At 45.9% G+C, this 12,582-nt stretch overlaps 1 protein-coding gene across 2 annotated transcripts in view; it reads right to left on the bottom strand.

Moving 5' to 3' along the window:
• COL5A1 (collagen type V alpha 1 chain) overlaps positions 1-12,582 on the bottom strand; it is a 160,034-nt gene that overhangs the window by 108,725 nt on the left and 38,727 nt on the right. For both annotated transcript variants that reach the window (XM_075112369.1, XM_075112370.1), the window contains exons 3-4: positions 7,023-7,236; positions 6,239-6,401 (exon numbers count right to left, since the gene is read on the bottom strand). In XM_075112369.1, coding sequence (XP_074968470.1) covers positions 6,239-6,401; positions 7,023-7,236 — 377 coding nt within the window. The remainder of the gene's footprint in view (positions 1-6,238; positions 6,402-7,022; positions 7,237-12,582) is intronic.

The raw sequence follows: 12,582 nt of genomic DNA, 5'->3' as shown, positions 1-12,582 counted from the left end.
CATCGACTCTTTGCACTCCCTGAAAGGCTCTACAGCAAAAGAGGTGAAATCAGATTTGGCAGGGCCAGGGAAGCAGGCAGCCAGAACTGTAAATTAGCTTCTTTCAGCAGTCTGCCAAGGTAGGGGAAAATACACAGGAGCGTGTATCTGAGGCGCATCTTGACAGAAAAAAAATCACGTTAGTAGAAAACCCTAATTAAAAAATGCTTTCTGAAGGTTAACAAATACTTAATAAGCATGAGCTCTGCCCGGTTCCTTCCTGACACTCTGGTCTAAGCCCAGGTCTTGCAGAACACAATGGGTTCAGCGCCTCACTCATGAGAAGCCTCACCGAGCTCAGTGGAGCCATTAAGATGCTTCTGGTTTGAGGATATTGAGGACCTTGTTGGTTCTGCTGTAAACATATAACTAAGCACTCCCGTGTGCTCCATACCTTGCCACCGCTCTGTTTATATTTGCACAAGAGCCTCCTGCAAGCAGGAACAGCGATGACAGCCATGTCGAGGCAAGCTTAGGTCGAGATGTGAGTCCTACGTGTTCAGAGCTGAGGGTCCCACGGTACATTTGCACCCATGAGCTGAGAAAGCCTGTAAATACTGCAGTTACCCCCAACGTGGCTTTCCCCAAAGCCCACTGTACTAGCAGCATAGCTATCCTCCTACGAGAGTAGATAGAGGCTATTTGATATATTAACAGCAGATCTACCTGCAAAAGGGAAGCCCTAAATCTCTCCATCCTCAAATACAAAAAAAATACCATAAGATGAGCCTGCAAGTACTCTATGTTCATTTGTACACCTTTCGGCTAAGGCAAAAGCTATCGATCCAATCTTATAACCTGTGAGGTGCCTAAAAAAAAAAATGTACAGAAACTTTAAAAATAAGACCACTTTCCAGAGCTGGAAATGCTACAGGCAGGAGCATGGGAAGGGAGGGAGAAACCCCTGACGACAGCGAAACGAAATCTGGGATTATCAACCACAGTGATAATTGTTTAAGTGTAAACAAGCCAGAAGATGAAAAGAGAGTTGGCATTTCAACCCAAGAGCAACACAGCACCTGAGCAGCCTCAATGTCTCGGCTAAGAGGATTGAAGCATCTACTCTGCTTTGTCTTGTTGCGCCTTGAAACATTCAACAGCCCTAAGAGCACCTCTGGCACCTTGCCCGGGCTTTCTGGCTCACCCCAGCACAAATTGCTTTCCCTCCATTTCTGATGTCTTGATTTCACTAGTGGTCTTCAAAAACACAAAGGAGGAAAGAGAATAAAAAGCACCATCCTTTCAGCATCGTCCAAAGCCCAGCAGTGTGCCATATCTCATCCCAGGACAAGCTTTGGCGTAAGCTAATAGCTCATACTTTGTCAGCCCCTCGTGGTTTCAAGGCCTTGGCAGAACAGTGTCCACAGGTCTCACACTTTGCACCTTGTTTAGGCAGGATGAGAGGAAACCCATTGATTTTACAGTACCAGCTAGAGCAATGACACAGTTATGGTACTCAGCTGGACAAAATAAGCCCCTTTTGGCTCCAGAGGAGCCAACAGTAAAAGACAAACCTTAAAAAGCAATATATGCGTGCACTGAGCTTTTCCACTTATGGGAAAACTGATTTCATCTGCACCAACGCCAGACACTACCGCAAACCAACATTACTTCCAGAGGGCCAAAACACCAGTTACCTTGTGGGACAATCCTGCAAAATTTTAAACAGAACCACCAAAAATAATTTACATTAAACATACTCACTTGTTACTAGGGCACCCTCAGCAGCTTTACCAAAACCTACTCTTATTTTTGCCAATGCCCACACCACAATTTTAACGGTGCCAATGCTGGCTCTGCCAGCCACCTGCCGTGCAGCACTTTTACCGGCACAGCAGCTTCACACAATAGTCTCCTTGACAAAGCAGGAGAAATGGGATTTGTGGCAGAAATGCGGAAGACATCACATATCTGGGACTTCAGCAAGGTCTGGACAAGTTTCATTTTGTTCATCAGCCCATCGCTGTATGTGCTGGTCTACAGAGTAACGCTAAGCAGTGAGACAGGGCTAGGCCACGCACTATTGCAGAAACCAAACTTGTATGGGATTACATGAAATGCTTCAAAACACCATTGCAAAGGGGTTTGCAAAGCCCAAAGACGGCAACGTTTACCTGCCACAGACATTGTGCCGCACTTTCCACTCATAAACATCCTCCAGCTGTAGGTTATGGGATTTTTTCTGTTTGCTGCTGTAATACAGCCACTTCTGGGACTGAAACACAGCACCAGCGACCTCACTAAGGCAGGACCTGAGCTTTGTTTCAACCCACATCTGCTAAACCAGAACCACTTCAGCCCAGAACCTGCTGAACCGCTTCCCCACCAGACCACCACAGCAAACAGCAGGTTGGAACAGCCGACCCATGCCATCCGAGTGGTCCCGGGACACCGTGGTCAAATGGATTGGGCGAGCTGCACATTGTTTTGGCTAAACTTGTCGAAACCTTCCCAGCCTTTGATTAGGGGTGGGAGAGGGACCATAGTCAAGCCTGATTGCTCGCCCTGATGGAAGGAGCAAGCCCCAAGGAGATAGCTGCCATCCTGACAAGTTGTGCATGAAGAAATTCCTTGGCACGAGCATCTTCCAAGGACAATCTCAGATGAAAGCCCACAAAGCACCCAAATAGCCCACAGCCATGGTTGGTGGGTACAATATGCAACAGAAGTATGCGTATAACAGCCAAGTAAACCTTCAAGCGAGCAAAATATTGGCCTGACAAGTGCTCAGCTTAGTCTCATCTTAGTCTCAGCTCTCACACCAGCACAGGCTGCCAGCGATCAGCAGAAAGGCTGGTGGGTCAGACTTGGGGTCGACACGCTGCTGCGAGTCGAGATGGGCTAACACATCCAGTTTCTCGTTATCCACGCAAGAACTGACGGGATCCTGCAGAAAAAGGCGACTCCCGCACTAGATGACAGGCACGGAAGAGGCGGCCCCCACGGTGCAGCACTGCAGAGCGGAGGCAGGAGCAGGGCTGTCACATCACCAGGGTATTTTGGAAAGTCTCCCTGGGTTTTGGGCAGATGTTTTGCTTTCTGGGAAAGGGACTTACCCAAACATCATCCTCTCTCTATTCCTACCCCTAACCATGAGGCTGTGCTAGGACTTGGTTTCTAATGTATGTTTTTAAAAAAGCACATCAAAAGAAACAGTTAATCCCTCTAAAAATGAGATACATTCACATGTCTTCTGACTTCCTTCCAGTGCTGCTGTAGCCACAGGAACACTGCTTACTACAGCCTGCAAGCAGGGAGAAAGTGTTTATCCTGCACCGTGGGCTATTTCTTTTCTCTTTCCCTCTCTCACTGCAAAAAAGCCCTTTACTGTCTCACAACAGCATCCTCTCAGTCACAGCTTGAAGCCGGCCGCCACTTCCCCAACCCTGGTGCGAAAGCCTGTCCTGACATTTGTAAACTTCTGTTTTGAACAACAGCTCAGCACAAAACTTAACTTGTATAACCTAGGCTCCAGGCTTGGCCCCTTTTCAAACCTTCCCAGCATTCCCCCAGCCATACAGAGAGATCCACACAGCCTCCAAACTAATTGAATTTTAATGAGAGGAAGTTGTTTTTCCACTGGAAGAATGTTGTACTAGAGAAATATTTTGAAACTCCTCTAACCTTTCCTGCCAGGCTTTTTCTGCTGCAAAATACGAGTGAGGAAGTCCCCATCCAGGCACTCGAGCAATGAGTACAGCAGAGCTGCTCCGCCTGCGACCCCAGCTAGACCCGGAGCTTAAATAATTACAACTTTCAAAACAAGACCAAAAGCGTTTGGGATTTTATTTTATTTCACTCCTGACAAGGCGGATATGAATTCCCGCTCCTTACAGCTCTTGCTGATTTGTGCTGAGACACAGCCCACCTACGCCCTCCCCAACGCTGCCTTCCATCCCACTCCCAGCTAACTGGGTTATTTCAATTTCCAGCAAAAGCAGCAAACACATAAGAGCCGGGCAACTCCACGGGTGCAGAAAACACTGGGGAACATCTCATTAGCTGAGGTTTGCAGAGCAGTTGCCTACAGGACAGCAGCAGCTTCATCTCATCATTCTGCATTCAGTCCAGGAATTAGCTTTCCAGGAATACATAACTTTAATATTTTACACCCATTTCCCATGGTTCTGAGCCACAGTTTTCCTTACACAGTTTCTGCTTAGGCTTGCGGAAAGAAGAAAGGGGCCAATAGAAATTGAGTTGCTGAGATATGAAGGAAATTAGGTTATAGTCCACTGCCTTCATGAACCTTATTAATTACATTCAGTTTAAAGCTACTGGTATCTTGATTAGTGTCTGTGTAGATACACTGAAAACCCTCTTTGACAAGGATGACAAAAATAAAAAGGACAAGAGGGGTTTTTTATATACATGCTGTATAACATCAGTACATATATGATAAGCCAGAGGGGAAAGAAACACTTGATAATTGTCCAGTTCGCAGCAAGCGCCTGCAGTGATCTTGTAGCTGCATCTTGTACCCAGAGCAGGCGACAGGCTCCAGCGGAGGGGAACCCTTGCTGTGTTTTACCCCACCTCCCAAGATAGAGGAGGTTTCACAAGCCCCCTGAGCTTGTACCCCCAGATAAGTCCTTCTCAGCAGGGGAGCTGCGCCCAGCGCCGTGGGAAGGGCGAACATCGGGGCTGGGAGAGCACTGGCACCCATAAATGTGCGTCCCCTTGCCTGGCAGAGGACCCAGCAGTCCTAAATTCAGGTGAGACGTAAAAGCCACCTGGGAACATCTCAAGCTTCAGGGGCAGTTATAGAAACTGCGTTACTTTGCAGAACAAAGCAGTCAAAAAGTACATGTTTCTTATCCAGTTTGGATGCGATGCCCAGTCTTTAAGCGGATCTACTAGCTCCATGGGTCCAGCGGCCCCCCAGAAAACTCACCACTTTATATATAAACTCCACTTAAAATACAGCATCCAGTGCAACTGCTGAAACCTTTGGCAAAATGTTCAACACTTGTGAAAGACACTCCTGCACCTGCTAAACCCAGCTTTTACTTTCCATTTTAATTGTTAAACTTCCCAGGGAATGTCCATTAATTTAATACAATTTAGAGATTCAGCTCTAACTCCGTAACTGGGATTTTTGGCAGCAATGTTCGGTCCGTATATTCTTGCTCTGTTTACAGCAGACCAGCTCCCAGATGTTGGCCATGTTAAACAGACTGGAACTTTCCTTCTGAGTGACAGCAAAAGGCAGACAAGAGCTGGCTTCACTACAGCTCTAATTATCCACCAACAGGAGACATTCCCCATCCCTCTGCTGGGCTGGGGAGACCCATGAGATACAGCTCTTCCTCCACATAAAAGCGATAAAAGTAAGGAGATAGACATCAATAGGTCTTAGTTTCCACTCCATTGCACTGGCGCCGATTTGAGGGAAGCAGTTTTAGCTTGCAAGAAAGACCAGGGACAAGATTCTCATACACATGAAAGCCTCAGAAGTGCAGCAGACCACAGAAGCTGAGATTGCTAGTGAAATGCATATATTAAACTAGCTGTTGAGCTATGGGAAGAGCTTCTACCATATGTACCTTGTCTATAAATAAACCTCTATCTCTGCTTAAATCAGAGGAGCTCATGGGAACGTTCCACCCATCATGATTTTGGTTTGCTTTTTAAAAGCAGTTGCTGTGTGGGAGGTGACAGGGCTGCCGAGCTGTCAAGGAGAGTCCCTTTATGTCGTGGTGCAAGAAACCAAGAATCAATGGTGAATACATGGGAAAAGAGAAAATTCCTACAGCCCCAAGAGTGAACTGTGACTTGCAAGGGAGCTGCTTTCTTCAGCCTTCATTTACTGCCCTGCAACTACATCTAAATCATAACAGAGGGATGAATGAAAACCCTGTGAGCCCTTCCGAAGCTAAACGAGCTGCGAGCACAAGCGCTACAGACCTACAAAATCCCCGTGCAGGGGCTGGTCTAGAACCCCAGCAAGGTCGTGCAACCAGACAACCGGGGGAGCTCACTCCAGCAGGACATCTGGCCCACTATTTTCATCATTACTACAGAGAGTATTTACCTAGTCAAAACAAACTTTATAAAAATTCAGTTACATACAGCAGCATTCTATTACGCAAAAATCCAATACAAGTTTCAAAAATGAGCTGCAAATACCTCGGCCAAGCAGAACCCAGCTCTTCACCTCTGTGGAACATCTCCAGAGCTGTTCATTGTGATGACTTACCTCAAACACTTCCTCATCCAATATCCTTGTTCCAAATACAATGATGCCATTGACGTCAATGATGGGATGGTCACTTCGGTCCAAGAACTTGGTTATCTTCTTTTTACAGTCCAAAATCAAGGTGACGTTCTTCTTCTGCACACTGATAGCTACTCTGTGCCATCTAGAACACAGTCCACAAATGTGTTAGCCAGAGCCTTGGGCTTTCAAGAACAAGTCAATTATTGTGTAACAATGAAACTTCTATAAAATTACGTTCTGCAAACCTCCATGCCAGCCATCCTATGCAAACGTGAAAATCATCCTTGGGCAGAGCCTAAAGGTTTCATTTGAAATAGAAAGGCTGTACTGACAGATGATACCTTTCACGTCTCATCCCACCAAAACAAGTAGGAGAGTGCCAGTTCTACCTTCAACAAGAGGCAGAGGAAACAACCACACCGATAACTCCCTGGCTATCCCCCTTTTCCACCCTCCTTACGTTCTGCAAAAGATTCAGTGTGGATTTTGCAAGACCAACTGATTTCTTAAGGCCCTTTGCAGCAAGTCAACAGCGTTCCTACCCCCGTAAGCATCAGACAACTTGCACTGACTGGTGATTCACACTTACTTATGCAGTATTTATTCACCAAAGGGCAAAGTTCAAGAATGGGACACTTGGCAGCAACCAAAGGTGCATATATACATTTATATACACATGACCCCTATTTTACAAAACATTCAACATGCTGGTATTGATATAAAAGCTGTACTTTTTTTCCTTTGTGCACAAAATTTCACTTACTTGCCGTCTGCTAGGTTAATGCCTCTAAAGAGAGGATAGTCTTCTGGGCCTGGCTTTCCTGTATGGTCTTCATACAGGAATACAGGAGATCTACCCATCTCCACACCAATTTGCTGGATCCCTTGCTCATTGTAAATTGAGATCAAGAAGGACTGACCTCCTTTCTTCGCTTTTACAGTGGTTAGAATGGAGAAGTCCTCTGGGAATGGGGAAGCTGGAGTGGAAAAGCAAAGAGGTTAGGTTTCTTGAAAATTAATGCCTACAGAAACAACCCTGTTGTCTAATAACCCATGGTGAGACCACTAGTTTATCCCTCCAGATGAGCACACATCAACCCTAAAAATTTATACTGGCCAGGATCTTAGTTGCCAGGTGAAGATCTGGCTTTCCGCCAAAGCCTATTGTGATACGGGGTTAGGATGGGCTGCAACCCAACGTAGACTGCACCAGCAAAGCCAGTGCACAGCAGCGTCCCCCAAGGGCTACCTGTTCTGATGGCACATTAAAAACTCAAGTGCAGAATGATCCATCTTTGAGGATCATTCGCTTATGATCAGACAGCCTTTTTCCAGCTCTCATCGCAGTCTGTCATAGAGCCGAAAGCCACCCCACGTTTGAACCTGAAAAGGACGGTGAGGAGTCCTCTGCTTTGGGATGAGACCACAGCACTGGGGAAACAGAGGTTTTAAAAAGAGCTGTTGGTTTAAATCAGTATTATTTGCACCTAACCCTCCCTTAGTGTGTCCTAGAGCTTTTTAGAAGACAAGGTAAAAAACTTTGTTTCATATATCATGAGGTCGCCAAATTAACTTAAGATGTCAGAGGAAATTAAGCATCCCGTGCCAGTTAGGCACACACAATATTGACGGGTTTTATTTAAGGGAGTAGTGAAGTTGCATCAGGTTTTGTCTATTCCAGATGACATCTGCGGCTTTGGCTTTTAGGGCTGGTGCAGACACAAGAAAAATCTGAAAACCAAAATAAATCCAGTGATCAGCAGGAGATGCTAATTTGTCTGTGTATTAAAAAGCATTTAACAAATTTCCTAGTTTTTTCTCCACTCAGGAAAGCAACCCTGCCTGATCTCACGTGATCGCTGTCTGTATTTTTGCAAGGTTTGGAGATTAATGCCATTAAAGTATGGAGCAGGTATGATCAGTACAGAGGCAATGCTCTGCGCAGGGAAAGGGTCTGTCCCCTGCAAGGCCAGATGAATATATTTCAAATTTCAAGTCAATACGGGCATCGAGTCCCACCCTGCGCAGGATACATCTCCTCCCTTTGGGTTTTCTCTGCCATTCAGACTAGAAAGATGAGCCCAAACTGAGAAGTGTGGATGCACATCCCAAACAGGGCATCTTAAAAACACCAGAAGTATTAGTGAGGGAGGTTTATCGATCAAATTATTATTGGAGATGGGGCCTATTAAAACAGAGGGTACCTACAGGGCATAACCTCCTCAGACGCTGCATTTCAACAGCGCGAGACTTGCAGGGTATCTTTCCCTTAAGGTCCAGGCTTTCAAAAACAAGGATTGCATTGTACCACTGGGTACCTGCTTGGGAAATCTTAAACCACGGCGGGGCAGGGTGAAGTGGGGCAGCCCCGCCATGGGCACTGCAGGGCATGCGCTGGGACTACCTCCGTGTGTGGCAGCCGGTGGCGTGCAAGGAAGGGCACAACGCAATGGATCGTTTTTAAACTGCAGATCCGTAGCCATATAAAAACCACAAAAATTGTCAAGTTTAGTACCCATAAGCTTCAAATAGATTTCCTTCACCCCTTTAAGGTTTTCTTAGGTGGTATCCCAGGGCTGCATACGGGACTTTGACCCAGGGAGGTGACCAGGAACATGGGAGTGGGGAATTCTTCCAACCACATCAAAGCTAGGCAGTTCAAGTGCAAGGAGGCCATGAGCTTACCCCGCTCCTCCTCTGCCTGGGAATTTCTTTAACTTTTATTAACAAACCAGTATTTAAAACGCATCTAGCTGCCTGGCACGGGGCTACACCACCGGGCAAGCAAAGGAGGCAGGAGGCACAAGCAGGCTGGGCTGCATCAAAACTCAGCAATGCTACAAACAGCTACAAACAGAGGGCACCAAGTGGGACACCTGAGGGCACCGACAGGGACACATTGTGTTTGCACTAAGTTAATATCCCTCACCTTCGTTAAATAACATTTGGAAAGAAGCATAAAACAGTATTCTGAACAGAGGACTCTCAGTCAGTAATTAAATGCCATGACTGGAGCCTGATTTCACCCTAGGACACAGACAGATATTTGGCAAAGGCAGGCATCTGATTATTGTGCCCATAGGATGCACTGAGCTTTATCTCCCTCCTGCTGTATACAAGCCCTCCTGTAGCACAGAATCAAGACCATACCCCTTCTTCCTGGTTCCAATTACAGGCTACAGTTTTGGGCCTTTTATGTAAAATAGTTCATGTCCAAAATTTCATTATGAATCCACAATACAGTACCTTTCAACTTGGACAAGCTGCCAACTCATTAAAAAGCTGCTTTTAATTTTTTTTCATTATTATTAAAATGTCTCCATGGTGATGCGAGTTTCTCAACCCAAATAGCCATAATGGATGAATTATAGCTGACGTTACTGTTACTGCTCTGCTGTCCTGGCAAAATAACAATGCTTTCACTGTCGTAGTTAGAAATGACCCAGGCTATTAAATGATGTATGAAAATGCATCCACACAGAAAGCAATACTAATAAATACATGATAATAAATATATGAAGCACATAGAAATTGACCCGAATCCCTTTAAAGACAATGGAGACGCTGCTCCAATAACGGGTTTGGGATTAAGCCCTTATATTCGTCCACTTCTTCAAATGAGCTCGTGCTGAGAGATGTTGCACATCCATCTCTTCACTTAGAGGCACTGCACCGATGCTGAGTTTGGCTCAGCATTGCTCTTCTACCCCATAGCCAAGTCCTTTCAAATTCACTACATGCAGCCTCCTGCAAGGCAGCAACGGGTTAAGATCCCAGTTCTGAGATGGAGCCATGGAAAGAGCTGAGGAGGTCCAGGGTGGGTGAAGATCCCTCCACCCCCCACGCCGATGTTATTAGCTTCACTTGAGGAGATTGTGGTATGTCCCGATATGCAAACCAACGGAGTCAGGCCGGGTCTCTTCTTTCCTGAGCACCACCACCAGGGATCAAAGGCTCTTGTACAACCTCATGGTCTCTAAAATAGGGACTAGCTGGGACCTCTTTCTAACCCAAATCCTGCAGGTGTATCCAAACACAGCCTAAAGAGCCCTGCTGCTGATCCGGGAAGGACAGGAAAGCTTTAGCTACTTAACAGCAAAAAAATCAGCCAGGCCAATGAGCTGATCCAGTTCGACACAAACACAAGGCAGATCTGTTGTGCGAGATGGTGTCATTTCCAGAGCCACTTTTCAAAGGAAAAGAGCTCTTCAACAGTATCACCAACTTCTGGCCTTTTTTTCCATCTGAAAGATTCTCAATTTTGGAATAGGTTGTTTTCCTCAGAGATGACTGTTCAAGCTGCAATAGAGATTTTTGAGCTCTTAAATATATATGCAGACTCCCACAAGCAGTGTGGAGAATACAGAGTTTGCTAGAAGAATGCAAATGACATTTTGCTGGCTGCCACTGAAAACTTTGTCTTTCTTGCCTCTGCTGGAAGAGCACAGTTTTGCTGGGAAGCAGAACTTATTTAGAGAACAAGGACAAAGAGCATCTCAGCAGATTTTCTCACTTTTGTGGGCTTGAAAAAACAGAGAAGCTTTTATATATATATATATCTTTATATATATCTCTCTATCTTGCTTTGCCGGCTGTGGCTATAGAAGCAGAATACAAAGCCTGTAAAATTACCATCTTAGAAAAGCAGCAACTTCTAATTAACACAAAATATTACGTGCAGTGTACACTTGCCCAGGGTGCTCTATAGCAGAGAGGGAAAGTTACACTACAACCTACCCGCCTGTTAACATGAAATCACTAAAACCACATTTCTCCTGGTACATTGCACTGCAATTACTTTGTTATCTTTATCTCCTCTCTCATTCATTTGGTGGTGTGAGCTGAAGTCACATCTAGTTATGGAGACGTACTGAGAAAACATCTGTTGATCTGATGGAAAACACTGGGGGTTCTTCACTTTGCTCTTCCCTTATTTCCTTAGCAAGCAGCAGAGAAGTCTCAATGATTTTGAAAGCCTCTGTAGAGGGACAGAGCTGCTTCGATCACCCCATGGCTGTCCTGATGATTAAATGATTGAAAAGTTGCTTGTTGAGACCAAGGAAACACCATCCAGATCTTCTCACCCAAGGAAGACAGCAGATGCAAACCAAGAACCCAACGAGGACATACAAGTAGTGAGGTGGGACAAAAGGAAGAAGATCTCCTACAACACTGAGTTCTCTTCTGTGACCACGATTCATTTCTGCATGCTGTCTTGTTCTGTTAACCTGTGCCGTAAGCGGCGTCATCCAGTCTCCTTGCTACATCAATTAGCCACAATACTCCAGCCTCCTTCTTATGTCTTGGGATCACCAATGAGTGCTGGTTTCCATGGCACAAAGGCAGACAGGCAAGATTTCCCAGTGGCTACAGCAACTACTGGAAAGCTCTCAAATCCAGTAGAGTTGTATAGTGCAAACTGGAACCATTTCCTTCAAGCACTTCGGAGCCTCAAGATAACAGTTGGGCCAAAACTTTGGGTCATTTCAGATATATTCAGAGAGAATATGTGAAAGCGGTTAAACACACGCTGCTCAGGTTGGGCTGATCTTGCCTTAGGACAGGTGGATGACTCGGGGGCCACCGCAGGGCCCTTGCAGCCTGAATGCTCCCCATATCCACAGGCACAATCCTCTGGGACATGGGGACCTGGCAGAGAGGCACAGTTGGGCACGTGATATTATCTATAGTCAGAAAGGACTGTCCTGCCCTGAGCAGCAACAAAGACAAACATAGGGTCTGTTCTGCACTTCTGCAGACACTGAAACAGGGCTTTAGGCAAAACCGAGCCGTTCCTTTGCTAAGGGTTGACCATGCAATGGAAGGCCACCAGCCCACAGCCCCGGCGCGGCTGCTCTCATCTTCACATCAGGCTCTGTTTGTGTGCAAGACACAGGGTATGCTCCTGCTCACCATGGATTAAGTATAAGTCACCTGCTTATTGTCACAGCAGGATAATAATGAAGTCTGAAAATAACCCTAGTGGTAACACATGCAATGAAGAAAATACAGACTAGAGGGTGCAAGCACATCGGCGGTCCGCTCCCAGAGTCCTCATTTAGGCCACTACCAGGCTAATTTTTTTTAATTAAAAAGCATTGGCAGTGGCATGCCACATTACCTCTGATTTAACCAATGCATTTTGTATCATTAATTCTCCACATACACCAAAGGAGAATGTGTGTGCCTGTCTGCTCTGCTCAAGTCATCTCCTGCTTCACAGACAAGTTACATGCAGCGTCTTTCTGCCTCATCGCTGACCTTCCTCAGCAAAGGCACTTTTCTCACCAGACCTAGAAGGTCCTGCCATGCGTACTCCCAGC

The sequence above is a fragment of the Phalacrocorax aristotelis genome, chromosome 17, assembly GCF_949628215.1.
Source record: "Phalacrocorax aristotelis chromosome 17, bGulAri2.1, whole genome shotgun sequence".
Taxonomy (NCBI): domain Eukaryota; kingdom Metazoa; phylum Chordata; class Aves; order Suliformes; family Phalacrocoracidae; genus Phalacrocorax; species Phalacrocorax aristotelis.
Note: the sequence above shows the minus strand (reverse complement) of the source record. Positions and strands in the feature narration are given on the sequence as shown.